At 47.0% G+C, this 27,292-nt stretch overlaps 1 protein-coding gene across 3 annotated transcripts in view; it reads left to right on the forward strand.

Annotated features, from left to right (window-relative positions):
- The window catches only part of LOC149854818 (ankyrin repeat and fibronectin type-III domain-containing protein 1-like), a 596,514-nt gene that overhangs the window by 532,651 nt on the left and 36,571 nt on the right, over positions 1-27,292 (forward strand). For all 3 annotated transcript variants that reach the window (XM_090023526.1, XM_090023527.1, XM_090023525.1), the window contains 2 exons: positions 21,882-22,083; positions 22,817-23,024. In XM_090023526.1, the coding sequence (XP_089879652.1) occupies positions 21,882-22,083; positions 22,817-23,024 (410 nt within the window). The remainder of the gene's footprint in view (positions 1-21,881; positions 22,084-22,816; positions 23,025-27,292) is intronic.

Consider the following 27,292-nt stretch of genomic DNA (forward strand, 5'->3'; position numbering starts at 1 on the left):
GGACAGGACAGCGTGATTGCAAGTCTAACACGCCAGTGCAGTTATGCTGCTGGCAGACCCCTGGCTGTCAGTATTAAACACAATTTAACATTCCCTGCCCCATCCCACTCTATCCCCCAGTTTAACTTCTTTCCACTAGGAGGTACTTCTGTCTGCATGGGTCCTTAGAGAAACAGCTCTTTTGTGGCTTTCACTGAAAGTTTCCAAGAGGTGGTAGAAAATGCAGGACTGATAGCTTGAAAGTCGTCAGGTCATCCTTTACAGCACAAGTAGCCACAAGGGCAAACTTCTTCCTGCAGTATCCACCAGGTGCCTCCACCTTGAGATTTCACCTACGGGGATGAAAGAATAGTTCATCCCTCATGGCATGTTTAGACCATGTTCTCTGTTTTATCATTCCCACCATCCAGCAAAGATCTATTCATGGGGCTGCAGAAGAAGAGCAACCCAGCCATGTAGGAATAGCAAGAGAGATCTTCCCAAGGCATCTTAGTGACATAGATCAGTGGTCTCCAAAGTGGGGTGCACAAGACGATCCATTGGGGTACGGGAAGAAAATATTAGAACTTCTATTTCTATTTCTATAAATATACATATATTGGGGGTGCGTGCTCAAAACATTTTTACAGATAGGGGTGCGCGATCAAAAAAGTTTGGAGACCACTGACATAGATAGATGCTTTTAAAACTCCTATGAGTCCCTCTGTGGAAACAGATCTCCTGACTGGGCAGCCCAGTGGTCCTGGGATCGTCAGAGATCCATTGCTTGCCCTCCTCCAATGAGAGGCTGAGAGGCTTTTTTCCTTGCATCCCTACAGAAGCTAAGAGAATCCCATTAACTCTTCATGCTCCTTTTTAATCCCTAAAGCAGTGAAGGATTTACTTTCCAAATTATCTGCGATTCTACCCATCCCCAGCTCCTCTCCCTTCTTTTTCAGAAAGTGTATTCTCATTGTCCATTCCTTTTTTGACTGAAATGTGCCATCCAAATTGAACTGGGATGTGATGATGATTTAGATCTGACCAAGTGGAAGACCTGTGCTACCCTGTAATTGATAAACTGAGCCCATATATTTTGTCATTTGCATAGTGGGATGATATCTTTGAGAGCACTTACAGCACCTGATTAACTAGAGAAATCAGGGATACTGTAGGGCTGCTGAGGGGAAGTTTTGCATTAACGCTACTTCCTGCAGTCCCCTCCACAGACTGCTGTCTTTCTGGCTCAGAGGCCAGCTGCAGATGCCCATCTCTCTGCTGGCTTCTGCCACCCAGTCACCTTTCTTTGCTGTGGCTAAGTAATGTAAGAAGCTTCTTCCAGCCAGACAGTCTGCACTGACTGCTGTTGGGAAGGAGAAAGACACTATGTAGGGAAAAGGACAAGGATGGAATCTCTGTCTTGACACATTTATTGTAGACGGGGCCAGTAGACGCCTATTGTTAAGGTTGCATAACACTTTCCATTCTCAGTTTGTTTTCAGTTGCTTATACACCTTTGCCAAACTTCAGCTGTTTGGGCTGAAATTTTCCATGTGTGCTCTCTGCCTCAGGCAAAATTTTTCTTTTTATTTCTTTTTTTTTTTTTTTTTTTAGCAGGAGGTTGAGGGAAAATGGTCCCATTGCCAATGCTACATTTTTATTTTTCCATCTCTTTGTTTGAGGACTTCTGGTGCCTCCATGCTTTGGAAAAGAGACTTGGTGTTTGGCAGGATTGGTACATTCCCTGTGAAAATCAAGTCAGATTTGGCCCAAGCTGCTGAATATTGCCATTGTATGTGCACGGAGAGCTCTTTAGAGGCTTGCTGCTAAAATCTCTGAATATTCCATCTGTATGGAGCATGCTTTACCACTCTGCACCAGATGCAATGGTCATGGTCCCAAGCTTGCAGTCTTCTGAATGGCAGTGGTATTGAGCATGCTTTCTGCCTTAAAAGTACCCTTCCTGGTGGGTAGTAAGAGATGGTTACTATTTGCTTTGTTTCATAAGGAGATCTGAAAGCACTTCACAAAGGATGTTACTGTCACCCCCATGGGCCAGGGTCAGCCAGGAATAGAGTGCAGGCCCCTGCATGCACCTCCAGTACTCTCCCAACAAAGGTGTGCCATTACCTGCAAGGTTATGCAAATCAAAAAAAACTCTTTGGGGAAGCATGCTGGGAAGGAGCTACTTCTGATCTCTGCTCTGCTCTGCTCTGCTCTGCACTGGCTGTTGTTAATAGAGCAGTGTACTTGGCCACCCCTGCTACTGTACAGTCTCAGTCCTCCCCTGTACCATGAGAGTTAGGCAAATAGTGTCCTCCCTTCAGTTTTACAGGTAAAATGAATGGGAGGTTGCACAAGGTGGCTTCTGGCACAGCCGGGCATAGGAGTGTGGTTTCTACTACAGCAAGTATCAGCTGGTGAGCTGCAGTGTCTTTCAGAGAGCCTGAAACTGTTCAGTGTGCTTGGCCTGTGCTGCCTGTAACCACTAGCTACTCCCCTTCACCACCAGGAGTACAGCCCAGGAATCCCAGCTTTGGGCTCCTGTCTAGCAAATGCTTGTCTAAGTCACCAGAAAAATATTTGTTGTGTCCCGCTCTCTCGGCTGATCCCTGCATGAGGTAATGACCTTTAGCTTCTGATCTCTGTTGTGGTTCAGAAAATCTGGGGTTCAAATCATATTGATAATCTCAGTGTTTATTGCGATTACATCTTATGGATAATTTGTTTTTTGGTTTTCTTGAAAACTCTAGGAAATTTCAGGGCTGTAGTAAAGAGCACAGATATGCAAAAGGGCCCTCCTTGTACACAGGTGTTACAGTACGGCCATTAGGAACTTAATTACACACCATTTTTTCTACTTAACCCTACTTTCTACATGCTGCTGGCCAAGACTGTTGTAACGTATACACATAAAGAGACCAAATTAAGGTTTCAAAGGCAGCTCTGAGTCAGACATTTCTAATGTCTGAGTGTTTGACTCTGCAACCCCTATGCTCTTTCAACCCAATGCTGGGTATGTACTTTCAGGAAGGTCAGGAAGTAGGATCTTTTCACATTAATCCTCTTGCAGCTCACAGATTTCCTCTCCCTGACCGTGCATGAAACATTGCAGCACCAAAGAGGATAAGACTGCACTACGTGAAGAGCCTGTCAGTGCTACCTTGCAAATAGCCAGAGCAGGTCACTGTTTTGGGGTTCAGACTAAAAGTCTGAAAGGACTTGAGAGATGAAGCGGTATCAGTCTCATGGAGGCTTAAAGTGAGAGTCTTAAGACTTAAGCTAGAAAGAAGCATGGGAGGAAGTAGTATGTCCAGCTTCTGTCTTGTGTGACCCAGTTTGGAATAAGGTCTTGCAGGACTCAGGATCTTTGGATAAATTAGCGCTTGGTTGTGCAGAAGACTTGTGGGAAAAGATCTATTTAACAATGAAGCCTATGTGCTACATAACACACATCCCCAGCATATTGTTACTTTATTAATCCTTATTACACTTGTACCAATGTAACTGGCATTACCAATGCCACCCAGACTTGGGGCCTATGGCGCTAGGCATTGTGTGTATGTATATTTCTTGTTTTGTTTTTTTTTGTACTATATGTATAGTGCAAAAAAGGCAGTCTTTGCCTCAGGGAATAGCCCAAACTCCTCCTTGATGTAACTCACAAACATGCATCAGGGACAAATTTGTCTCAGTAATAATTACCCATATTCCTTTTGGCATTTGTAGAGGGTAAACAGTAAAACAGTAAATTCCCAAAGCATTGTACTCTGTATGACAAAGTGGATACATGGTCCTCCAGATTGAAGAGAGCTGGGTTTAATTTCATGCTCCGCCACTGGTCTGCTTGGGTAACCTTGGGCAAGTGGCTTTGCTGTCTTGTGCCTCACTTTCCCTATCTATTAAATGAAGAAAATGATTCTGACTTCCTTAGTCAAGAGTTATGAAATCTATTGATGAAGTGGCCTAGGAAGTGCGGCTTTGCTTTAAACCTGTTTGAAAGCAAATTGGACAAAATATGCTTGTGTTCATGTGAAATGCTCTTGGCTTCACAGCTAGGATTATCATTACAGTGCCCTGTGCCTGGTTTCAGGTTAGAGGGAAATTCTTTACATATTGCTTTGGAACGAGCCCAATGCAGGAAGCTGTGATTAACTGGGAGCCAGACTGGGAAGTGACATTGGCGGCCCTTCCCTCTGTGGGCCAAGGGAATCCCCACTGGGGCTTGTTATTCTTGTTAGTGATGCCAGAGAAACGATGTCAGTTTTGAGCGGATACCAGCCAGAAAGCAGTTTCACTGGCTGGGTACTGCAAAGAGTTTTCCAAATGAAGTGGGGCTTCCTGATTACAATAACTTTTACCAGCTGGACTGCAACCCCAGCAAAGAAGGGGATGTGCTTGTGTGTGTGTGTTACTCTTTCAGAACTTGGGCCTTGTCTCTTCCCCTGGGAGATCACTTCCTGTGGCCTGCATTTCACAACCACTTGGGATCCAACTCTTCAGCTGTTCAGCCAGTGATAATTTTATATTATGCAATGTAGGCTGGGTGAAGCATCTCAGCCCATGTGCAGCTGAATGCAGTTACTGGGATGGATGGAGTTGCTTTAGAGGATGGGCAAAGGTGTACCTAAGCCTAATAGCCCATAATGCTGATATGGTCAAGACACACAAGAAAGTGATGTGGCAGGCACCGCACCCAACTGCTTTTAATTTCCTAGCCTGAATAACCAGGTACCAATTCACAGGAGTCAGCTAAAGCAAGATTTCAGCATAAGTCTGGAGCAAGACTCGGATAAATACCTCTGGAGCCATATAGCAAAGTGTCTTAACCATTTTGCTGCTGTGTCTCAGAGGCTGGCAACCATAATATAAAAATGTACCTGTTTCATTGTGCATTCTCTCAGGAAACACCAGGTGGCGCAAGAGGTTAAGCACTAGCTTTTTGGATCCACAGACCTGGGTTCAAATTCGGTTTCAGCACACTGGTGACATGAGTTTTTGCAGTCTTAGCCCAGCTGTAACTGGGTTTTGCCCCTGTCACCAGCACCAAAGCAGCACTTTCACATTTAGCACAGCTGGCATCCTTTACTAAGGATGTGGCATGTGTTACTAAACTAGCAAGAAATGCTCTGCTCAGAGGCACTGGCAGAGCTGTTCGTGTTTTTGAACAGGAGCAAAGGCTGGAGGTCAGGATCAATGGGCATCAGCAGAGCTGTGTGTGGGCCTCTAAACATGGGGACACCAGAGGGTGTTGTGGCTCAAGACTGAGCTGTATTGGTAGGACTGGTCAGGGCTCCAAAGGGTGGGAGAGATGCTGCAGATCATAATGCCTCAGCTCCTTGCTGCCTGTATTATTTACGATCCACAGCCTGAGTTTAACCAACAGAGAAATCCAGTGAGTCTCTCTCTCGTGTGCACGCACACCTCCCCCCCACACGTACGCACACAGTATGTGGCTGGAATGGGTGTGGGGACCAAGAAGGCAGGGGATAGAAACAAATTACTTGTACTGTCTCCTCTGCTGTCCTGGTGTTTAGCCTGAGGCCTGGGTACCTGTCTGCCACTCTCAGAAAGGCTCAGGCGGGCTGCACAATCCCCATGGCCCCCTTCTGTAGCTGTGACAACTCTAGATTAAGCTGCTGGCTCCAAACAGGTTTGTGTTACCACAGCAACTTCTACAACAACCTGCTTCAATAGCCCCCCTCCTCCTTTTTAAGAACCGTATATCAGAACTCTCCCCCAGGGAGAGGAAGGAGCTGTGCTGGAGATCAGCGTAGCTCTGCCTGCCTTTGGACTCCTGATGGCATGTGGCTTCCAGGTGCTAATCTGGCAGCCCAGGCCCCCAAGCTCGGCACCTTCATGCTTCACGTGAGTCTGGATCTGCTTATTTTGTGATGATCCAAGGCTGATGGGAACATTTTTCCTTTGATTCCAGTGATCCTTGAGATCAGACTTTCAGCTGTTCAGCATCCATATTTGTGTAGCCCAGAGCAGAGTTTGCTTGTATGCATCAACAGTACAAACCAGTGTTTCCTCCCAACAGGCTGATAGGGGCAGGTTTTCTTCCTGAAACATGTGTAATGATACCCACCTCTCTTTGTTTATCCCCTCCCATCCTGATTAAGCTTTTAGGTGTGACAGCTCACAGTCAGCTGCCCTGATGCCAGCAGACCAGATTTTCCTTATAAAACGCTTAAACCTCTTTGGCATCCCAGCTTGTTGGGCCCAGGGGGTGAAGTGTAGTTACAGGGCAGAGTAGGTATTCTTCTACCTGCATATTTTGAGAGTCTCTGTCCATTCAGCCTTTTCTGGAGGCCTCCCTGCCCAGACAATATTGCTTGAATGTCTGGTATCCAAGGCTTTAGCCAGTGCCATTGCAAAGGGTCCTAGGGGGTAAGACCCTTGGTCATGCCTGGAGCCTCAGTCCATAGCCATCATGGAAATGCAGTGGTTTCACTATATACTTAGGTGGGGCTTTTTTGGACCAGTTTGATTTGCTCAGTCCTGTCTCCATCAGGTTCCATTTAAAACCAAAGAGCGCTCTCCAGCCTAATTATATTGCAGTTAAAGCCCTTCCAAAAAAAATCCCCACATACTGTAATTCCAGTCACAGCCTCAATTAGGACTCCTTCCCAATACAATCATAAAACTTCCAGTACAAAAACAAACAACCAAACAAAGCCACATCCAAAGCCTGACAGCATCCTCTGGAATGTTTTTAACACAACAGGGGGATAGGCAGCAAGAGGAAAGACAGGGCAAAGGGGGATTCAACCCCAAGGAGCAGCTGAGAGGTGCAGTTGGAGGCAGGGAGGAGGTAGAAAAGCAAGTGAAGAGCAACAGAGGAGGGGTTGAGGACTGTCATGAGGGGCATGAGACCAGGAGCACAGCAAGCGGGAGAGGAGGGGGTTATGGGCCGTAAGTAGGAATGAAGGTAGGACAAAGTGGGGTTGGGGAATGGAGAGGGGGCTGGGTGTTTATCATGGAGGGGGTGTCAGGGTAGGCAGGTGTGAGAGTGAATGAAAGGCTCTGCTCTGAGATACCCCAGCCCCAGGGCTGCGTGTGCACAATAGGACTGGAGGCTGTTTCCAGCTGAGCTGGGCGGAGAGGGAGGGAGTACTGTTGGTTTTCAGTGTGGATCTAAGCAAGAACAGCGGAGGGATTGGAATGTGTGTCCCTCGTAACCCTGGGTTGCACCGATTCCAGTCAGTCTGGTGCCGAGATTCGGGTTTCACTGTGGACTTTAAAACCAGCCATATTTAGCGTGTGCTTCTCTGGCCTGTCAGGGAGGGGAACCCACAGCACAACTAATAAAAAAAAAGCCAAACAAAAACAATGTAATTAAAGAGGCTCAGCACTGCATGTTCCCAGAGCAAGAACATTTACCCAAGACTTCCTTGCTCAGATATTTAGTGCTGAGCAGCAATTAAAGGCTAGCCTTGTGAGGAATGCAGTGAGGAGACCTTCCCTTCCCAGTATGCAGTGATGGAGGTCCAGTTTACAGCACTAGTGCCACAGTACTGGCCTCTCCTAGCACGAGCTGCTGTTGTGGCTCTCTGAAGGGGAGCTCCGAGATACCACAGCCCAGTCTCACCAGCGGGGGATGAGTGGGGCCACTGGCTATGAGGGAGGACCAAGCAACTCCCGGGCAAGGATTTTTTCCATCCGTGGAGTTATTCAGGAGTAGTTATTCCAGAGTAAGCATTCCTGAATAACTGCATGTGTGGACACTGTTAGTCTGGAACTAAGCATGTCTTTTCAAATTAACTGAATCCACTTCGAAGAGGGATTAAACTAAACCAGAAGACACTTCTATTCCAGATTAAAAACGTCCACATATGGAGTTATTCAGAATTAGCTGTTCTGCTTTAAATTCACACCCTCATTTATTATAGGCTAACCTTTCATGCATGGCCAGTCTCCAAGGACTTGCTGTGAGGAGTACCCCTTGTCACAATGAACACAGCCCCTTTCTGCAGGTGGCTCTGGGAAGAATGCAGTGCCATTCCAGCGTCAGTCTCTCAAATAAGAGCTGCTGGAGAGAACCACTCACTATTACGCCAGCCCCAGAGTTTCCAAAATTACGAGTGGCCCAGACACAGACTACGGCAGTCCAGATCCCCTGCTGATGTAAATCAGAAAAACTCCATTGCAGCTGGCAGAATAAGGCTGGTTTATACACTGGAGGGTCTGCCTGATGTGCTGACATTAATTCTCTCCTTCTATATCTCCTCCCTGACCCAGATCTTTGGATGGAGCCAGCAAGTGGCTGCTGGATTTTATTTTCCCTCTTCCCGCAGGGACTGATTTATGGAGCCTGACGCCCCACTGCCCTGCAGGGGGAATGCAGTATGGGGACTGTTTGTCAGTCAATACCTGGCGTTCCCAAGAGCTCACTGGTGGAAGATTTACGGGCTGCTTATATTATTAACTTTGCCAGGCTTAAAAAAAGACCTGAAGGCTGCAAATAGTCCCCGGTCGTTATCACTGAAGAAAAGTGTCTCCAGCAAGCTGGAAAGAATGCTGTCTGGAGTACACCAGCATGGGCAGGTAGAGAAACAGATAGATAGAGAGTGACGGCCTGTGTGTGCGGGTATGTATGTGTGTATGTGTCCACACCTATACAACTACACCAGTGAATGCCTTTATGTGAGGATATTGAATACAGGAAAGAAATTCTGATGATGGCAGCAACGAGGATAGTAAAACAATTCTCCTTAGTTTATGTTCATTTCAAAATCTCAATATGAGTGCTTAATTAAAAAAACACCACTTGAATTCTTGGATTGCAGAAAAATGCTTTCAAACCCCCTTCCCTCCCACCCCCCCTACAATTTACTGTTCCATCAGAAGCAGTGTTCTGTAGAAGATCACCTCCTCAGCTGACTGTCAGGGAGGGAGCCTCTTTATTGGCACACAGCATTTCTTAGAGTCTCTGAGTTTGCGAGCAGAGTGTTTTGCTCTCCCTCAGCTGTATGATTTATGGGTGACTTTGTCCTTGGTTGGATGGGGTAGATGGACAGCAGCCTTTTGTGCATCCCCAGACTGGGCAGAGCAATGATGCTAGGTCTCACTCTCTGCCAGCTGTTGTGCCAGTGAGACTCAACTTTGCTTAGGATTGACAGGACGCTATTGTTCACAGCCTGATTCATGCAAAGTCTATGCGCTGAGATAGGGCAGCATAAATATGTCTGACCCTGGGGCTGGTGGGGCTAGTTCAGTAAGGCTGCCCTGATTTCTAGCTCAGCTGCCATGGCTCCCTATAGCTGTTGCTACAGCCATGGAACATATGAGAGGTAGGATCACTCCTGCCATACCTCACACCCTAGGAAAGGTCCTGGTCTCACTTACCATAGCCAGTAATGTTCCCTGTACCAGGGCTCCTGACATGGGAATGTTCTCCTAGGGGTCCTGTGGCAAAACTGCATGGAGGATTTCCCCATTTGTCTTTGGCCTGTCCAAGGAGAAGTTCAAGAAAGTGGGTCAAGGACTTATTTGTATCAGGTCCATCGTAGCCACATATACTACAAGTAGTGTGGTGGAACCTGTGATAAGCATGCTTCCTGCATAGCTCCAACAGAGCGAAGCTAAGTGTTATCTATGCAAGGTCATACAGGATGCCAGTGACAGGGCAGAGAACTAGCATCTTTACCCATGGCCTGTCCTTCCTCCCTGGTGCCAAGGCAGGTCATGGTTTCCATGGTGGGCACACATTTCCAGTAGGAAACTGCCTGAAGCCAGCAGCTTTCTAGGGTTCTGAAAAACTTGTGTCTTCCTGAGATAGGGGATGGGATGAATCTGTTTGTTTTCTAAATCTACCAATTTGTCACTGAGAGAGAAAATTGCCACAGACTGGTATTGCCTTAGGTAAGTCATTTAATCTCTCTGCATCTCTAGGTCCACTTCCAGGCTGTCTGCTTACACTGTGAACTCCTGGAAACAGGGACTTGGCTCTTCATAGGTATCCATAGAGTGCTGAGCACCTTGTAGCTGTAACTTCAGCAGGGGCTTTAGAAATACTGAACAATAATGGAACATATATACCACGTAAAACCACATACTAAAACCACATATAGTGGCTGCCAGTCTCCTATGCTGCTCCTCTTGGCTTTGCAATGGTAGTGGACTAACAAGCACCTCTTCCAGGGCTTGTGCTGATATCATTAGAGATTCTGGAGCACAAACAAAAATGTACTGGCATGGCTAGGACCTATATAAGTTAAAGTTGTTATTATTGCTAAACAAAACAGGCATGGTAATTTCAGTTCCATTCAAAACAAAAAACAGATGATGTTGCCAAATGGGAAAAAGAAGAAAATCTGTAGAAGACAGAAAACCTGGGCCTGATTTTTCTGTGGTGGCTCAGCCCTAGGTTCCCTGGTGTGCATGCAGTTTTCCATGCACACAGATGCATTTTCCACACACAACTTCCAATACTGGCATGTGCAAGGCTTGGACTCCATCACTTGCATGCATGAGTGTTAGCATGTGGCAGGTCAGGGGGTAGTCAGGCACAAACACTGTATGTACACACATAAGGCCAGCCCTGAAAGTGAGGCCCGTTTGACACACATAAGGCCAGCCCTGAAAGTGAGGCCCTTTTGATTCAGAGGACAGTGATTTGATTCAGAGATTCGGATCACTATCATAAATCAATTCGGATGAATTTGCTTCATAAGATTTGGCACTGATTCAGAGAGATTTGGTGATTCAGATTGGCCAGGGAGAGGCAAGCACAGCCAGGCAGCTGCAGGTTCTCCCGCAGCTCCTCTGGCTATGCCTGCCTCTCCCTGGGCAGGGGGAGCTGCGGGAGAAGCTCCCATGGCTGCTCTGCCCAGCCCCAACCCTGCCTGGCCCCAGCCTAGTCCTGGCACTTAAAAAAACCCAAAAAAACCCCACCCCCACACTCACCAGCTGCAGCAGTGGTGATTGGGGCTCCTGGGTGCTTGTGGCAGAGGCCCTCCCCATGCAGCGCAGGGCAGCAGAGATTGCCCCCCATGCCTGGCACCTGCACAGCAGCTGCCCTATGGCATGGGTGCAGTGCAGCTCAGCAGGTCGCCATGTGCTGTCTGGGAGCTGGGGCCACTGGGGCTAAGCGCTACCAAGCTCCTGCTGACATGTGGAGCTGCCCCAGCTCCTGGACAGTGTGCAGCACCCTGCTGAGCTGTGCTGCACCTGCACCATAGGGAAGCTGCTGTGCGGGTGCCAGGTGGGGGGGAGGGGCAATCTCTGCTGCCCCCACTGCCCTGCAGTGCGGGGGGGGGGGGGGGGGCTCTTCCATGAGCGCCCAGAGGCCCCAATCCCCGCTGCCAGAACCAGTGAGTGTGGGGCTTTTTTTTTTAAGTGCCAGGAGGCTGGGCTGGGTGGGGGCTGGGGCTGGGCAGGGCAGCCATGGGGGCTTGTCCTTTGGCTCCTTTGGCTGTGCCTGCCTCTGCCCCGGCAGGGGAATCTGCAAGAAGTATGCCCTGCTGCTGTTTGCCAGCTGGTGCAGGAGGGGGCACGCAATGCAGGCATGGCTAACTCTGGGCGGCAGCAGGGCATAGCCCCTGCTCCCAGCGCTGCCACGCTTGCATCACTGCTGGCAGCAGGGGCTCTACCCTGCTGCTGCTTGCCAGCCAGCATGGCAGGCATGGGATGCAGGCACAGCAGTGCTGGGAGGAGGGGCTATGCCCTGCTGCTTGTCCCCTTCCACCTGGAGTGAGCTGTGCCCACATCCCACCCCCCCAGTCCCACCCTGGCTGGGCAAGCAGCAACAGGGCAGAGCCTCCGCTCCCAGCGCTGCCACGCCTACATCCTGTCCCCCTCTCTGAGTAACGTGCCCCTCACCCCACCTGGGCAGATTGTCCCAACCCCAATCCCTCCCTCCCCTCTCCCTCAACCCCAACAGGCTTGTCAGCTGCCTGTTTAGCCTATGGCCAAATCTCTGAATTGGCCAAATCTTTTCCAAAGCCTTTCCGAATCGATTTGGATCATTTGAATCAATTTGGAGCTTTTGCTTGTTTTCCTGATTTGATTCAGATTTGGAAATTCGGTCCCCAAACCAGGCTGAATCTCCTCCGAATCAAATCAGCTACCAAAGCTTTGCACAGCCCTACTATTCGTTGTCACCCTCAAGAGTCACAGGTCTGGTACGCAGTGTCACTAGGACTCAAGTTATTGCACCAGCAACTGATTTAAGATCTAGTTTGTCTTGCAATTAATTGGGGTCTACCTGTGAGATATATATAATATACTGCACCCTTTTTTTTTAAACTCTGGGAGATACCAAGGTCTCATTTTTAATCATTAAAATCATGGTGCTGCTTGGCAGCCAAAGCTATTTTAGGTCTTTTCAGGCTGAGAATTAGCCCTGTGCAGAGCCAGGCAGGGTTTGTGCAATGTTTAAATCCTCCCCTAAAGCACTGGGAACAGCAGGCGCGCATTGGCTTTTGGCTGGATGTCTGCAAAGGCTGAATTTCACCTTCTGGAGGTTTCCAGAACCCACTAGTGAATCATTTAGCACTGTGAGTCTTGTGAATAACTATGGAGGACACAACTACAGACAACAGATCCCCTGGGTCAGCTCTTGAGCACAGGGATATATTTCCATCAGTGGTTTTGGAGGAGCATAGAAACCTTGACAGGCAAAGTTCAAATCAGTGGAATCAGTTTGGATCTAACCAAGAGGGGCTTTCCATTGAATTCAATTGGGGTGCACTTCATTCTAGATCACAATGGAATAAAACAGATTCAGAGTTTCTTCTGCTGTAACGACCTTGCATAGCCTGTTCTGGGGAATCTGATGGCCTCAGACTGCTCGTGCACTGCAAGAAGGTTAGTAATTCTGTCTTTATTTCAGAGGTTCCTCTTGCTGCTACTCTGTTCCCTCACTGAACAACCTTATGTGTTAGGCCTCCATTCAAGAAAATATTGCTATCTGTGGCAGCATTTAAACATGTGCTCTTGTCCCATTGACAACATCGGAAGTCAAGCTTGTGTCTGAAGTTAATCACATGCTTTAGTGCCATGAATCAGAACCTTCATGTTTTGTAATTGCTGTCCACCTAACCTCTGAAGAGAGAAAGACTTCAGCAGGGATAGCTCACCACTCCTCCAGAGAAGCTGACCCATTCATGCACCCTATTCTCATCAGCAAAGGAAGCTACTGGTTAATAACAAGTAACAAAAATAGATCCCAGGGCTAGCAATTTTGGACATGTAAGCAGAACATCCATCAGGCCTTGAGCTAAAATCCTGTTTGGGATGAGAACCACTGCAGTGGTGATCTGGAGAGTTGTTGAACCTTCTTTACACCTGGTGACTTTTCTCTGCCTTGTGAAAGGTTAACACCCATGCCTATCAGCCTGTCTCACTCTCTCTCCCTTTGATGCACAAGGCCCTCCTGCTTTTTTGTACATGCTGCATAAGGCTGCAGACAACAGGGAGCAGCTTCTCTAAGTAACAAGCCACCCACACTGGGTCTGTGGACAGAAGGGTTGGTGCTGAGCTCATGTCTGCCACTCTGTTCTGGAATCTGCCCGTTCCCTGCCAGCATGAACAGGCACGGTGATGAGCTAATGCTTTCCACAACCAGCGTCTAAGCGGGGTGGGGGGAACCCGGGAAGACATGCAGAGAGCAAAGCAAGTTCATTGACCTGCATAAGTCTTTACTTTTAGTTTTAAATTCTCTTGATTACCTCCAGAGTACCTGCAGAGTCACTTTTTCACACCACCCCTTTCAGTCAGACCCTATAGTTGGGAGAGCTGAAATGCAGCTTTCAGCTGGCTTGGACTGGCCACCAAGTGACTTGTGGCCATAGACAGTCATATATAGTGACTTATGAGCGTAGACAGTCATTGCCCTCACAGGGCTTGATGTTTACCTGCAGTTCCCACTGGCTTTAGCATATGAGACATCTGTAAGTGGCCACTCCTGTATCTTCTTTCTTGGAACCTGTTTCAGACTCTGGTCCCAGACACAACAATCCTCTGTCCAGTCGGTGTTCACCCCTCTCAGCTTCAAGCCTAAAACTGGGAGACACCCAGGCTTGCACTTGGAAGGTACAGTGTGTCATGTTTGGCTTGGACTGAGCGTGGTTCACTCCACTCTGCTCTAGGGTCTGCACTTCAACCAGCTAATAGGAGAGAACAGCCCCGTCTGACATAGACTGGTTCTCTGCTGGAGACTCTAGGAGGATACGCCCTTCCGTGAAATGCAGTTCAAAATCATATAATTACAACAATTATTAACTCTGATCACTAGGCCAAGCTCATACCGCACTGGAAACATAAACACAGCGTATACAAAAACCACATCATTATAAACTACTAAGTAGATTTGATTGTATTTTGGGGAAACTTTGTTATAGGAAAAGAGAGCACTAAAGTTAAAGCATCCTCAGCACAAGCATCCTGAGGCCTGATGTATATTAAAATAAAATTGCGCACATTTAACTTGATCTGTCTGACCACCCTTCATGCTTCTGTCAACAGCACCTCATCCCTGTGCAGGCATTGATTGATATTATCTATCAGTAACTGAATGTTGTGCATGAATTTTTGGTGGTCCATCCATGCTGCTGCCTCACACAAGTACACGCTCACCCCCTGCTCCCCACTAGTGCCACGTGGCCGTGTCCATTTTGTCATATTTGAAATAACTATATTTATGAGTCTAAAGGCAAGTAACTAACAAGAGCTGATCATGATCAATGCAACATAAATTTAGTGGAGCTTAGCTGAAACTGCAAGCTGAAGTGGCAGCAATATTTTAATTTCTCCTGGCTCCACAGAAACTCCCCTTACTAAATCTCCCCAGCAGAACCAGGCCACTGCTTTTACTGTCTGACAAAGCCCTTGGGACATGACATTTGTGGGTGCTGTATTTAGATATGAATTGCTCCTCTACAGAGTTTACCTGAAGAGAAATCAAGCACTTCACCGTGTCCAAAAGACTCATCAGTGTAGTGCAGAACTCTCTGAGGCAGGAGATTTGTGTAGATTAAGTGTTTCACAACTCAAAATAATTTTCCGTTTCTTTACTTCTCCTTACAAGTAAATACAGTGAAGGTTTCTCTTGTGTCTTAGCAGCAAGCTCAAATGGTTCTGACATCTCGCAAACTCCAAGCCCCTTTTTAATCCATCTTCTTCCACATTTTTTCTTTGAACGCTGCACAGCTGGCAGTGAAGAAAAGGCCACGTTAGCCCCAAAGCACCTCCCATAACAAATATAAACTTCTGTGTTGCTTCTAGATTATTTAGGCTGCAAACATCTATTTAAGGGACAACCCCGCTTCCATTTAAGACAGAATAACTTTTTCATTAACGTCAGTGGGAACAGGATTTGGCCCTGACTTCTCTTTCCTGAGAGAGAAAGGAAATTGACTCTTGTCCCTGTTAAAAGATGTAGTGCCCAGTGTTGACTCCTCACAGTGCAGCCAGTGGCATGATCTTTTAAAGAACCTGCCTTCCTCCTGCGGGGTTGTGGTGAGGGGGTGGTCACTGACTGGCCCTGGAGCAGTGATTCTCTACCAGACTTCTGTGGTAGCCTGAGTCACCCTGAGGTGCCCTGAGGTCCTTGAAAGGGTGCCACACAATATTATCACAGTTAGGTGTGCAAATACACTATTCAGAAGAAAAACTCAGAGATTTCAAATGGGAATTCATAGGGTTAAAACTATTCTGACCTGTTTTGGGCCGTGAGTTCCCTGCAGCAGGAAAACTGCTTAGGATTTTTTGTAGTAAAAAAAAAAAAAATAAATGAAAATTGAGAGCTGGCATTTTCGGAAGGATGTGTTGAGTCTTACCAGGGGTGCCTTGAGTTTAAAAAAGCTGAGAACCACTACTTTAGAGTTTTTAAATGGATCCTTTGAGGGGAGTTTGCACCAGATTTGGGGGGTTAGTTATCTATCCTGGAACATAAATAATGCACTGGTGCTTCCCTAGGCCAAGGCCACAGCTTGGGCCGAGTTGCCCGGCATCATATTAAATGAAATCTGCGCCAGCACAGTGGCTCTGTGCGGCACTGGTAAAGGTTTCCTTCAGCCTGAAGCTGCCCTTCTGCTCAGAGAGCTCCTTCCTGCCTGTATTCCTGGTATTACTCTTGTTGCTATACTTCTTCTGTAGCAATCAGCATGGATGTTCAAGTTGGAGCTCCTGCCATTCATCAGGCAGACTGTTCTCCTGGAAAGGCCCTCAGCTTTGGCATCCACTCACCTTGGCCAGAGACAAGAAAGCTGGAATATGCTGCTTTGTGCGGCCCAAGCTATATCTTTCCACCTCCGCAGGCACTTGGCTGGCTGAGGAGGTTTGCAGCCCTGGGGGTTCTGCGAGGCTGAGTCCCTTTGAGAGGGAGTGTTTGGCATTACTAAGGTGTTGCACTATCCCGCAAGGGGTGGAGCATTGTCTTGTGGTCTGTTGTTGCTGCTCTGGTTGTTTGCTGTGGGCACTGTCTGGAGCAGTGTTGCCCAAACTTATGGACCCATGAACTGGACGAGTGGCACAGAGCTGGTCTGCAGGCCAGATGCTGCATGGGATCAGGCCCTGTACTGGCCCTGCCTCACACATCAAATGCTTAAGGCCATGGGCTTCCCTGTAGGTTCAGAAATTTGGCAACAAGGGAGGGGTAATTAATGGTGTCTCCCTACCCCACAGCCAAATTTTCAGACCTATGGGAAGGCCTGTGGGATGGATTTTGCCCCCAGGCGGGGGTTAAGCATCCCTGGTCTAAAGTTTCTGCATATGTGCCTTTTCTGTGTTTAACTCAGAATCACCAAACAACAAGCGAATCTCAACTGTGAGGTTTCTCCTGGAGAAGGTACGGTGGGGTTTATCACTGACTGGTGAATGAATGTCTCAGAGGTTTGAGTCAGAAAAGCACTCTCAATGCCTGTTTGAATTAGGTAGGCCCCTTCAGTTGGCTCAGCTGTGTGGGTATCCCATAGGTATGTCCATCCCTTGTTTAATACTGATATTTGTGCAGGAGAGCTGTGCAGATGCAGAAGGCAACTCTGGTGTTTCAGAGGAGTGCAGGGCTTTGCTGTGTGAGGCCTGGCTTTTGCAGAAGTTTGTGCCAAACGACCTGAGCCTGTACTGTTCACTGAATCTGGACAAAGGGGTCAGATTGGCTGTCCAGAAGGGACTGCAGGTTGCTGTCTGTTGCACTGGCATGCGTCTAAAGTGACTTGCTTCCATTTGGTCTGAACTGACACTGCCCTAGGCAGGAAAAAAAGGAGGCCCAAAGAAATGAGCAGCTGAGAGTGAGCTTTGCAGCCATGCTGGTTGTTACTCTATTGTTACTGCAGTGCTTATACACCCATGGAACCTGGGGTCTGATGAAGACAGGGTAATGCGAAGAGAGTTGTCTCTCTGATCTGTTCTGTAGCCTGTGGAGTGGGGTGAGAAGAGACAGATAAGGAAATGGAAGGTCAGCAGGAACCTGTTTGGAGAGGCTGGGAGTGATCCTGCTGGAGTCAGGAATAGAAGAGGGCTTTTAGAAAGTGAGGTCCCCTTCTACTGCTGTGACCAGACCGTTACTCTGATGACAGCATTGCTCACAATGGCATTATGCTAGACATGGGATTGTTTTCCGTTTAGGTTTTTTATAAGCTCTCAGTGACCCTGTGAGCACTAGAGTCTAATTTGGAGGCATTCCCTTCAAGTGTCACAGTCCTCCCAACAACTGCTAACACATCTTGTTACTGTTTGGCAAACAAGCAGATTCACTCACAAGCTTCTCTCTCTTGCAGTGAAAGTTCACTGCCCCACTGCCACTGTCCCACAGCAGTCTCTGCCTCCTGAGCCCCTTCCAGTTGTCTGTTTTCTCCCTCCCCACTGAAGTCTCAGATACAATCACCCTGGTCTCTCCTCTTCTAATGTACACCTGAATAAGATCCTCCTGCTGAAGTCCTCCACAACGTTAGACCTAGAACTAAGGATTCCTGGTTGCTGGTCGTGCTCAGATATTCATCCCAGCCAGAATCCTTCACTGCTTAGGGCAACTGTAGGCGACCCCTGGCACAGATTGCCTGCCCTTGTCTGCCAACCCCCAGCACAGGTACCACAGCATGGCACGCGAAGGCATTCTGCTTGGCACATGCACCTTGGGGAAGTGGATGGGGCTGCAGTGCCACAACAAGGATTGGGCCCCTTGTGGCTCCCTTGCCATCCACACCTGGCATGCCAACATCTTACAAATTGAAGTTGCAGGTATTTTTGGCACTCTGCCCAAAAACATTGCCAACCCCTGGGTTTGGACAATAATCTTCAAAGCCCATGTCTCAGCTCCTTTGGAGCTTTCTGTTCTGAGGGTTAATGCTCTTTGCTTCCAGGATCAACTAATCAGATGTATTTGTTAGAAGTACCCAACCTGTTATGGAGTGCTGATCATGCTAGGTTAAGGGCTAAATGGGTTCTGCTGGCTCGGTGAGGTAGATGTCTTGTCACCTCAGCTGGATATGGGAGTGGTTGTCTGAGGGAGAGAAGATCTAGTCTGAGGGCTGAGCAGGTCAGAAGAAAGATTCTCAGTAGTAGCCAACTCTGCCAAGACAGTTTGGCCTGAGCTTTGCTGTTTTTTCATTGATTATGTGATTAAATAAGCCAAAACCCAAGAGTGGGAGTGAGGCTGAACTGTACTTACCCCATGGAGTGTGCGTCAAGAGCAGGTTGGAAAAGAACCTGCTCCCCTAGAGAGAGCTTCATTTTTTAAATAATTTTTGTTCCTTTTACATTGGATTATCTTTGTACTATATTTTCACAGGGTCAACAACTCTCTTCTCTTCTTCCCACCCCCCAGTCATTTTCCCTTCCCTGAAAAATCAGCTGTAACAAGTACAAAAACAATCTTTCTCCTAAAAAGCTGGACCATTACAGTGCATCTGCTTACATAGACACAAATCAGAGGTTTGGCCCAGACCACTTCCCTTGAGTCAGGTATCCCAGATTTTGGAAAAAAATTGGACCCAGTTTAGAATTTCCAGTCTCATCTGTTTCCATAATGGATCAAACCAAAGCCCACATACAAATACCCTCCCCCACCTTCCCCCAGCCCCAGCCCCAGTTTATCTGAAAAAATCCAGATCAGCACCTGCAGTTTGCACTTCAGGCTTATTACAAGTATAAAGACTCTGTAGAGTGAACCAGTCACATCACATGACAGGCAGGAACCAAGCTCCCATCTCTTTCAGGTTATAAATATCACAGTAATAAAAGGTAAAATCATTAATGCTGCTCAGCAACCCGCTGTTTTTAATCTGAGATCAGAACGATCAAATGAGCGTAGCCTGATTGCTATTAATATCCTGCTTTATGATGATGGCTTCATAAACATAATCATCCAAGTCACCACTCGCTGTATCTTCATCTGCAGAGCATCATTTTGTCATGACCTTCCAGACATATGGCACATTCCTTATCATGTGCACCCTTATTTGATATGATAGCTCACCAAAGAAATGCCCTGCATAGAGAATCAATGAATATCCAGCACCTACCTGTATTTCTCTGTTCATACTTGTGAGTAGGGAACCAAGAAGAAAATGAACCTAACATAGTTACGCTGAATACTCAATGGGCTTAATTCTGCTCTCAATGAAATCAGTGGGAGTTTTGCTATTGATTGCAGTGGGAGCAGGATCAGACCACTAAGTTGCAGCTGAGAATATAACATAATTTATTTATGAAGGACCTCATCTTGAGGTACTTACTTAGGCAGAACACACACTGAAAATAGAAAAGGAATTGCCTAAGTAAAGCAGGTGTAAAGACTTTAGAAACCAGCCCAACAAAAGAGATTTCCCCATAATTAAATGATTCCTCACAATCCAAGATGAAGAAAGATGGTAAATTTCTGTGTATACATCTTAGCCATTAGTTACATATTGACCATATGTATTAAAAATGGTTCAGAGTGAGAAAAGACATTTTTGTTCCACTAGTCTGCCTATAGGTAAAAAAAAGTTGAGATATGGGTAATACACTAAAATGCACTGGTAAGTGAGGGCTTACTGGAGTTTATAACAGACAGAATAATGATTGATCTTAAGATAATTAACATGTTGGCCTGTGTGTTAGTAGAAATTGGCACTCCTTAGGTTCTTTTTGGTTTCAGATGGCATAATTTGTTTGGCTAAACCAGTGGTTCTCAACCTTTTTTATTTAAGGCACTTGTTAGACTCAAGGCACCTGTCATAAAATACCAGCTCTTAGTTTTCATTCATTTTTTGACTACAGAAAAATACTAGAACAATTCTTCTGTTGCAGAGAGCTCAGAAAGACCACAGCAGGTCAGAAGTGTGTTCAACACTCTGGATTCCTATTTGAAATCGCTGCGTTTAACTTGTGAATCGTGTAGGTGCTTGCATACATAAAAGTATTAATTTTGAATAGCACCTAGCAGCACCCTCAAAGGATCTCATGGAACTTCAGGGTGCCCTGGCATCCAGGTTGAGACTAGCTGAGCTAGAGAGAGGGAAGGAGCCTCTACACAGTACCTAGCTCACACGGAGCAGGAGCTAGGGAGGGGTTGTCACCACTCTAAGGGTGAATAACAAACATTTGAAAAATGAAATTTTAACCGATTCAGCTGCTGAATTATCCTGATGGTCAGCACAAGGTGTATGTATTGCTCATTTGTATATCTGTATCACCATTTATGTGTAGCACCTAAAGACTCCAGTTAGCAGCTGCCATCTTCATGCCAGGCACCAAACAAACACGGAGCAAGAGGTGTCCCTGTGCACTGCACTGTTTTTAATTGTTAATGCTTTTTTATGGATACTTGCCTAAGCCTCTTTGAGTCCTGTCCTTATAGGAAAGTAGTAGAGAAACGGACAAAAGGGGTTGTTCTCTTTAGCCCAGTTTGGCTTGCAAGGCAGTCAGACAGGAATCCAAACCTTTAGCACATATCTGACTGGAATCTCAGAACATTTTTCATGCACTCAGCGCCCTATCACTGCTTTACAATTTTTTCAGATTCATGGACTTGCGACTGAAATGAAATGAAATTCATTAAGTTCCAGGCTGTTTATATTCTGCTTCCACGTGAGTGGAAACAACTAGTCAGTAAAAATGTATCTTTGGGGATATGGTGGTTTTGCTCTGAGATCCTTTATTGTTGCTTCTCAGCAGGGTAAATCAACCCATGCTGAGCTCTGTGCTGCTATAGCTAGACCGCCTGCCAGTACCCATCCTCCCTAATTTAAAACCAGCTTGGGCTTGTCTACACTACAGCTGTGAATGCTTCCACGTCTGTGCTGGAGACATTCCCTAAGCAAACAAATGCACTGTACTTTGCACACAGCAGATGAGTTAGGGTTGACTTGCAGTGGCCTTGGTTTAACTGAAGGGGACTCCTGGACCTGAATAGTGTTGCTTTTGGAGGTGTAAACCAGGAACCATTCCACAGAAGTCAGTGGCATAAGAGTAGGTCAGTGGTGTAACAGGAAGGGTGAGGGATGCAGCACCGCTGTAGATGGATCCGTCAGTACTTGCATATGGATTCTCAGTGGGCAGAGGCTTCAGTAGTGCTCTATAGGGCCTAACCTCTTTTGTCACTGAAAACAAAGGGAGCTGAATCAGGCCAACACAGAGGGACTTGAAAGTCTCACCCAAGTGCTGCTTTGTGTGTGTGAAGGAAGGATGGTCATGTGACCAGAGCACTGGATGAGGACCCAGCCAGGCAGGTACAGATTCTTGCCCTGCCATGGCCGTCCTGTGTGGCACTGGGCAAGTCACTGCCTCCCCCTGCATCCAACTTCTGTAAAATGTGATGGTGTGAAGATACATTCACTGAGGTGAAGGCAGCTCTGTATGCGGTGATGACAGGGCTTTCCAGGGTTGGTTTGAGACTAGGCCTCCTTGCAGTCCTGCCTTTGCTTCCATTACTTGCCAGTTAACTTGCTTTCGCTTGTCCCCCTGTTTGCTAGGTCTTCCTCACCTAAAATGACGCAGCAAATGAGGGACCTCCAGCTGGCTCAAGCCAGGAAGCCCCCAGGCCCCTCCTCCCCCAACGCTGCCAAGAGACTTTACCGCAACCTTTCAGGGAAGTTCCGCGTCAACTACACGTCGTTCGATGAGGGCAGCTTGGTGGGGAAGAGCGAGAAGGAAAAGCTGCGCAAGTCCTACCTTGTGAGTGCTATGGGTGGAGCTGTGCTGTGTGCCAGCTCTAGGACAGATAATGCACAAGCTGAAACACCCTTATGCTAGCATTATGCTGGCTTTACATCCATATGAGACCAATGGTGACAGAGTGGAGTGTTGAGGGGGCAGGGTCAGAGCTAGCCTCTGTCTTTCATGCCAGTCATGCTGGCAGCATCTCTGGCTGGAAGCACAGAGTATGTCAGCTTCCCCCTGTCCAAGGTTACATGAAATTATTTCTCCCCAGTGCAGGTATAAGTGGCATGATAAATCTGACCCTATGGCCAGGGACCATGGCCTTGGTCTTTGTCAGCAGCATCTCACACAGTGAGGTCCTGGTCCATGGCTGAGGCTCCTGGGTGCTGTCACTACAATGCAAATACTAGACAGTATTGACTGCCAGCCTAGAAACCAGATGGTCCCACTTGTATTCTGTGCATTATGTTAGGCCTGTCAGGCATTAATAATTCAGCCCTTTTGCTAGAGCTACTGTAATGGCAAGGATTAGCCTTGTGGTAGCATCACGGCTGCCCTTAAGGAGCCTGGTTTGTCGGTAAGCATAGGGCTTGACTGTCCCAGCCCATCTACCCAGCCTGAATACACTGTGAAGCTCTTGCATATTTGATCACAACAAAGCCCAGCAAAATACTGGTGAGGGAGGAGGGAGCAGTTGTGAAATCCAGTCCGCCTAGCTCAGGAGACCTGATTTCTTGTGTCATTGCAGTTTCAAGGCAATGCTGCTCTCTTTGAGGCTGTTGAACTGCAGGATCTGGACAGAGTACAAGAGCTGCTGAAGCAGTACAGCCCAGAGGAGCTGGACCTTAACACCCCTAACAGTGAGGGTCTTCTGCCATTGGATATTGCCATCATGACCAACAATGCACCCATCGCCAGAACCCTGCTTCAGGCCGGGGCCAAGGAGAGTCCACACTGTAAGTTGCCATTGCAGGGCATGTGTCACCACCTTTCTCCAGTTTGCTCTCCTGTTTCTCCAGGTGTCTGTCTGTCATAGGGTCCTGCAAGAGCTCTGCTTGCCAGAGTATCTAGGAGTTGTTGTGTTTAGGGCAGTATCTTCCCCCCCATGAGAATTCAACCCTACTGTGCTGAAAGTAGAGAAGAAGGCAGCAGCTGAGGACCTGCAAGGGTAAAGAGAGCAGGCAGCAGGGAGAAGTAAGGAATTCTGAGGGTTATCAAGAAGGCAGATGCCAGGAAATTGTTGCCATGGGGTAGTTCATGACCGTATATCCAATGGCAACTTCTTAAGCCAGGAGTGAACTAGATAGCAAGAGAAATCAGGAGACATTTCTGTAAGGCCAGGTACATCAGTATGAGGAATGGACAACCAAGGGCATCCAAAGAGGCTGGGACTATGAGTATAAAGTCTTATGCTTTGTAAAGAAAGAATGAGGGAAAGCTTATTGAGCAGTGCATTGGGGAGACCAAAGGAGGAGGTCTGCATGCACTCAGTTGCCCTCCTGACACTGGCAGTGCATGCTCTCTTAAAGTGCCTCCTTTCAGTGCTTGCAGCTTGCTCACTGCAGCCATATTGGTTGGTTAGGGGTAAAGAGGACTGGCCTGAACAGAGAAGGTGGGAAATCATTGATTCTAGAGTGATCTTGTGATCACTGCTAGCAGTAGAAGCTGTAAGTGAAGAATTCTTGGATGATTTGTGTAGCATGGAGTGAAGTGAGCTGAGTATCCTCAAAAAAGCCATGAGTACTTTGTCCATTACAGCATGGAAATTGGGTTCCAATTGTTTAGATGAAGCCATTTACTTTAATCTGTACAAAGAAATCCACCTACACAGGAGACCCTTGCATATCTGCAGGGGTTATATGATCTGACCCTTGAGAAACCTTCCAACCCTGACTCAGTCAGTTCTGACTTCGAGTGTGTATCTATGGTTAGCCTTGATCACCCATCCCTTGAGTCAGGTTTGCAGTCCACTGTGAGCCAAGAAGCTGTGCTGTGTTTGTATAAGGAGTGTGCACTTGCATACAGCACATTATGGGCCTAGTGGGTGAATGGCACAATGGAATGATAGAAGACAATTTCCAATGGCAAGGGCTTCAGATGGAGATGCTGGGTTTTCTGTACTTCTGTGGAGCAATCTGTACTTCTAGGGGTGATCTGGTGGCCACCTATAAGTTTATTAGAGGTGTTCACCAGGATCTGGGGGAACATATGTTCACCAGAGCACCCCAAGGGATGACAAGATTGAATGGTCACAAACTCCTCTGCAACCGTTTCAGGCTGGACATAAGGAAGAACCTCTTTACTGTCCAAGCCCCCAAGGTTTGAAATAGACTGCTGCTGGAGGTGGTTCAAGCACCCACTTTGAACACCTTCAAGACACTTTTGGATGTTTATCTTGCTGGAATCCTATAACCCCTGCTGACTTCCTGCCCCTGGGCAGGGGGCTGGACGCGATGATCCTCCGGGGTCCCTTCCAGCCCAAATGTCTGTGTCTATGAAATCTATGAAAAGGAAACCAGCAGACTCCGCCTGAGGAGGGTGGACTGGGTTTAGAGTAGCTTCGAATATCATTCCTTGGACATAAACAAAAAAAGCACAAAAGAAGCAACAGAGGAAAAGATTCACTACTGAGTGCTTGAAAGACCCTGCTAGAAGCATTCATCTCTAGCAGAGTCTCAGTGAGAAACTCTCCAATCTCCTTGGTGATCTTGACACCGCTGATCACTGGGAGAGCATCAAGAAAGGCATCCACAAGGCAGGTGAAGAATCCCTAGGCTTCTCCACAAAGAAAGTTCAGGATTGTTTTGATGAGAGTGATAGGGAAATTCAGGCTCTTAGTGACAGAAAAGGGAGATCCTTCAAGGCTTGGCAGAATGATATCAACTCCAAACAGAAGCAAGATATGTAGCACCACATTAAAGCCAAGACCCAGAGGAAAATTCAAGAGTGAAAGAACAAGTGGTTGGAGGACAAAGTGAGAGAGATTCAGAAGTTTGCAAAAGTCATGATATGTGTAGTTTCTTCAGGATGACCAAAGCTGTCTATGGGCCAAGGATGCCAGGAGCTGCCCCTTGAGGTCCAAGGATGAAACAACACTCTTTAAAGACATCTCCATCACCAATGTGAGGTGAAAGGAGCACTTTAAAGAGCTCTTAGACCAGGATCCTAATGTTGAATACAATACCATCAAAATCATTCCACAGTATCCTATTAATTACTCCTTGCAGATCCACCAACTTATGAAGAGGCCTTGAAAGCCGTTAAACAGATGAAGAACAACAAAGCATGTGGCCACAATGGAATAGCAGCTGAAATTTATAAGGAAGATGGAAAAGAGCTCTCTCATTAACTCCGTGCTGTTATTATGAAAGTTTGGAAATGTGAACAGATTCCCAGTGACTTGAGAGACACCAGAATAATTACCATATTCAAGAAAGGAGATAGATTGGATTGCAACAGTTCTCATGATATTGCAGTCCTGCCCATAGCTGGGAAGAGCCTCACTTGCATCCTCCTCAACAGACTCACTCTCCTCACTGAGGAGATTCTACCCAAGTCCCAATGTGGTTTCAGATCACTTAGACATAACAATAGTTATGATCTTCGTTGCTGGAGACAGCTGCAGGAGAATTACCACAAGCAACACTGAAATCTTTACATAGTCTTTGTTGATCTAAGGCCTTTGATTCAATCAATAGAAAGGCCCTGTGGAAGATCCAAAATTTGTTACCATCGTCAGACTTCTCAATCCTAAGCAATCCCTCGGAAAGGGCCCCCTTCACTATTAGACCTGAAATCAAGCAAGGGTGTGTAATTGTACCAGCACTCTTTCCCATCCATATCACAGCTATTCTGCATCTCATTGCTGACAGATTTACATCTGGAGTCAGCATCCAATAAAAACCTGCACCATGCATATAGGCTCGGTAGTGCTACGCTGGTTAGCTCTACAGGTAAAAGGGACTTGGGTGTCGTGGTTGACCACAAGATGAACATGAGTCTTCAGTGTGATGCTGCTGCTAGTAAAGCAAGCAAAACGCTGGCTTGCATCCATAGATGCTTCTCAAGCAGATCCAGGGACGTCATTTTCCCATTGTACTCAGCCTTGGTGTGGCTGCAGCTGGAGTACTGCATCCAGTTTTGGGCTCCACAATTCAAAAAGGGTGTGGAAAAGCTTGAGAGGGTGCAGAGAAGAGCCACGTGCATGATCAGAGGGCAGGAAAACAGACCTTATGATGAGAGGCTGAGAGTGATGGGGCTCTTCAGCCTGGAAAAGCGCAGGCTTAGGGGTGATCTGGTGGCCACCTATAAGCTTATCAGGGGTGCTCACCAGGATCTGGAGGAGCATCAGTTCACCAGAGTGTCCCAAGGGATGACAAGATCGAACGGTCACAAACTCCACTGTGACCGGTTCAGGCTGGACATAAGGAAGAATTTCTTCACTGTCCGAGCCCCCGAAGTTTGGAACAGACTGCCACCTGAGGCAGTTCAAGCGCTCACTTTGAATGCCTTCAAAACACATTTGGATGCTTATCTTGCTGGGGTCCTATGATCCCTGCTGACTTCCTGGCCCTGGGGCAGGGGGCTGGACTCTGATCCTCCAGGGTCCCTTCCAGCCCAAATGTCTATGAAATCTATGAAATATTACATGGATAGGAATCTCTTTAATGTGAACTGGTTACGTTCCAAATGCAAGATAACCAACACTTCCATTACTGATCATCAGTACACTGATGATTGTGTTGTGCATGCCCACTCATGCCCTTGTTATTAGAAACAATGGCCATAAACTGAAAGAGAGCAGATTTAGATTGGACATCGGGAAGAAATTCTTTATAGTGAGGGTTGCCAAAATATGGAATAGGCTTCCAAGGGAGGTGGTGTTTTCCCCTACCTTGGAGGTGTTTAAAAGGAGATTAGACAAGCACCTGGCTGGGGTCACTTGACTCATTCCTGCCCAGAGCAGGGGGTCAGACTCAATGATCTAATAGGTCCCTTCTGACCCTAGAAAACTATGAAATCAGTTGAAGAACTCCAGATCGCTCTTGATTGCTTCTGGTAAGCATATAGAGTGTTTGGACTTTCTGTCAACTTCATTAAAACCAAGGTACTATACCAAACCACCCCAAACCAACCAGATGCTCCTCTGCATACTACAGTTAGAGGGCAATTCTTGGAGAATGTTGAGCATTTCCCTTAGCTGGGTAGCCACCTTTCCCAAAAA

The sequence above is a fragment of the Crocodylus siamensis genome, chromosome 12 (assembly GCF_052110815.1).
Source record: "Crocodylus siamensis isolate JL-2025a chromosome 12, ASM5211081v1, whole genome shotgun sequence".
NCBI lineage: Eukaryota > Metazoa > Chordata > Crocodylia > Crocodylidae > Crocodylus > Crocodylus siamensis.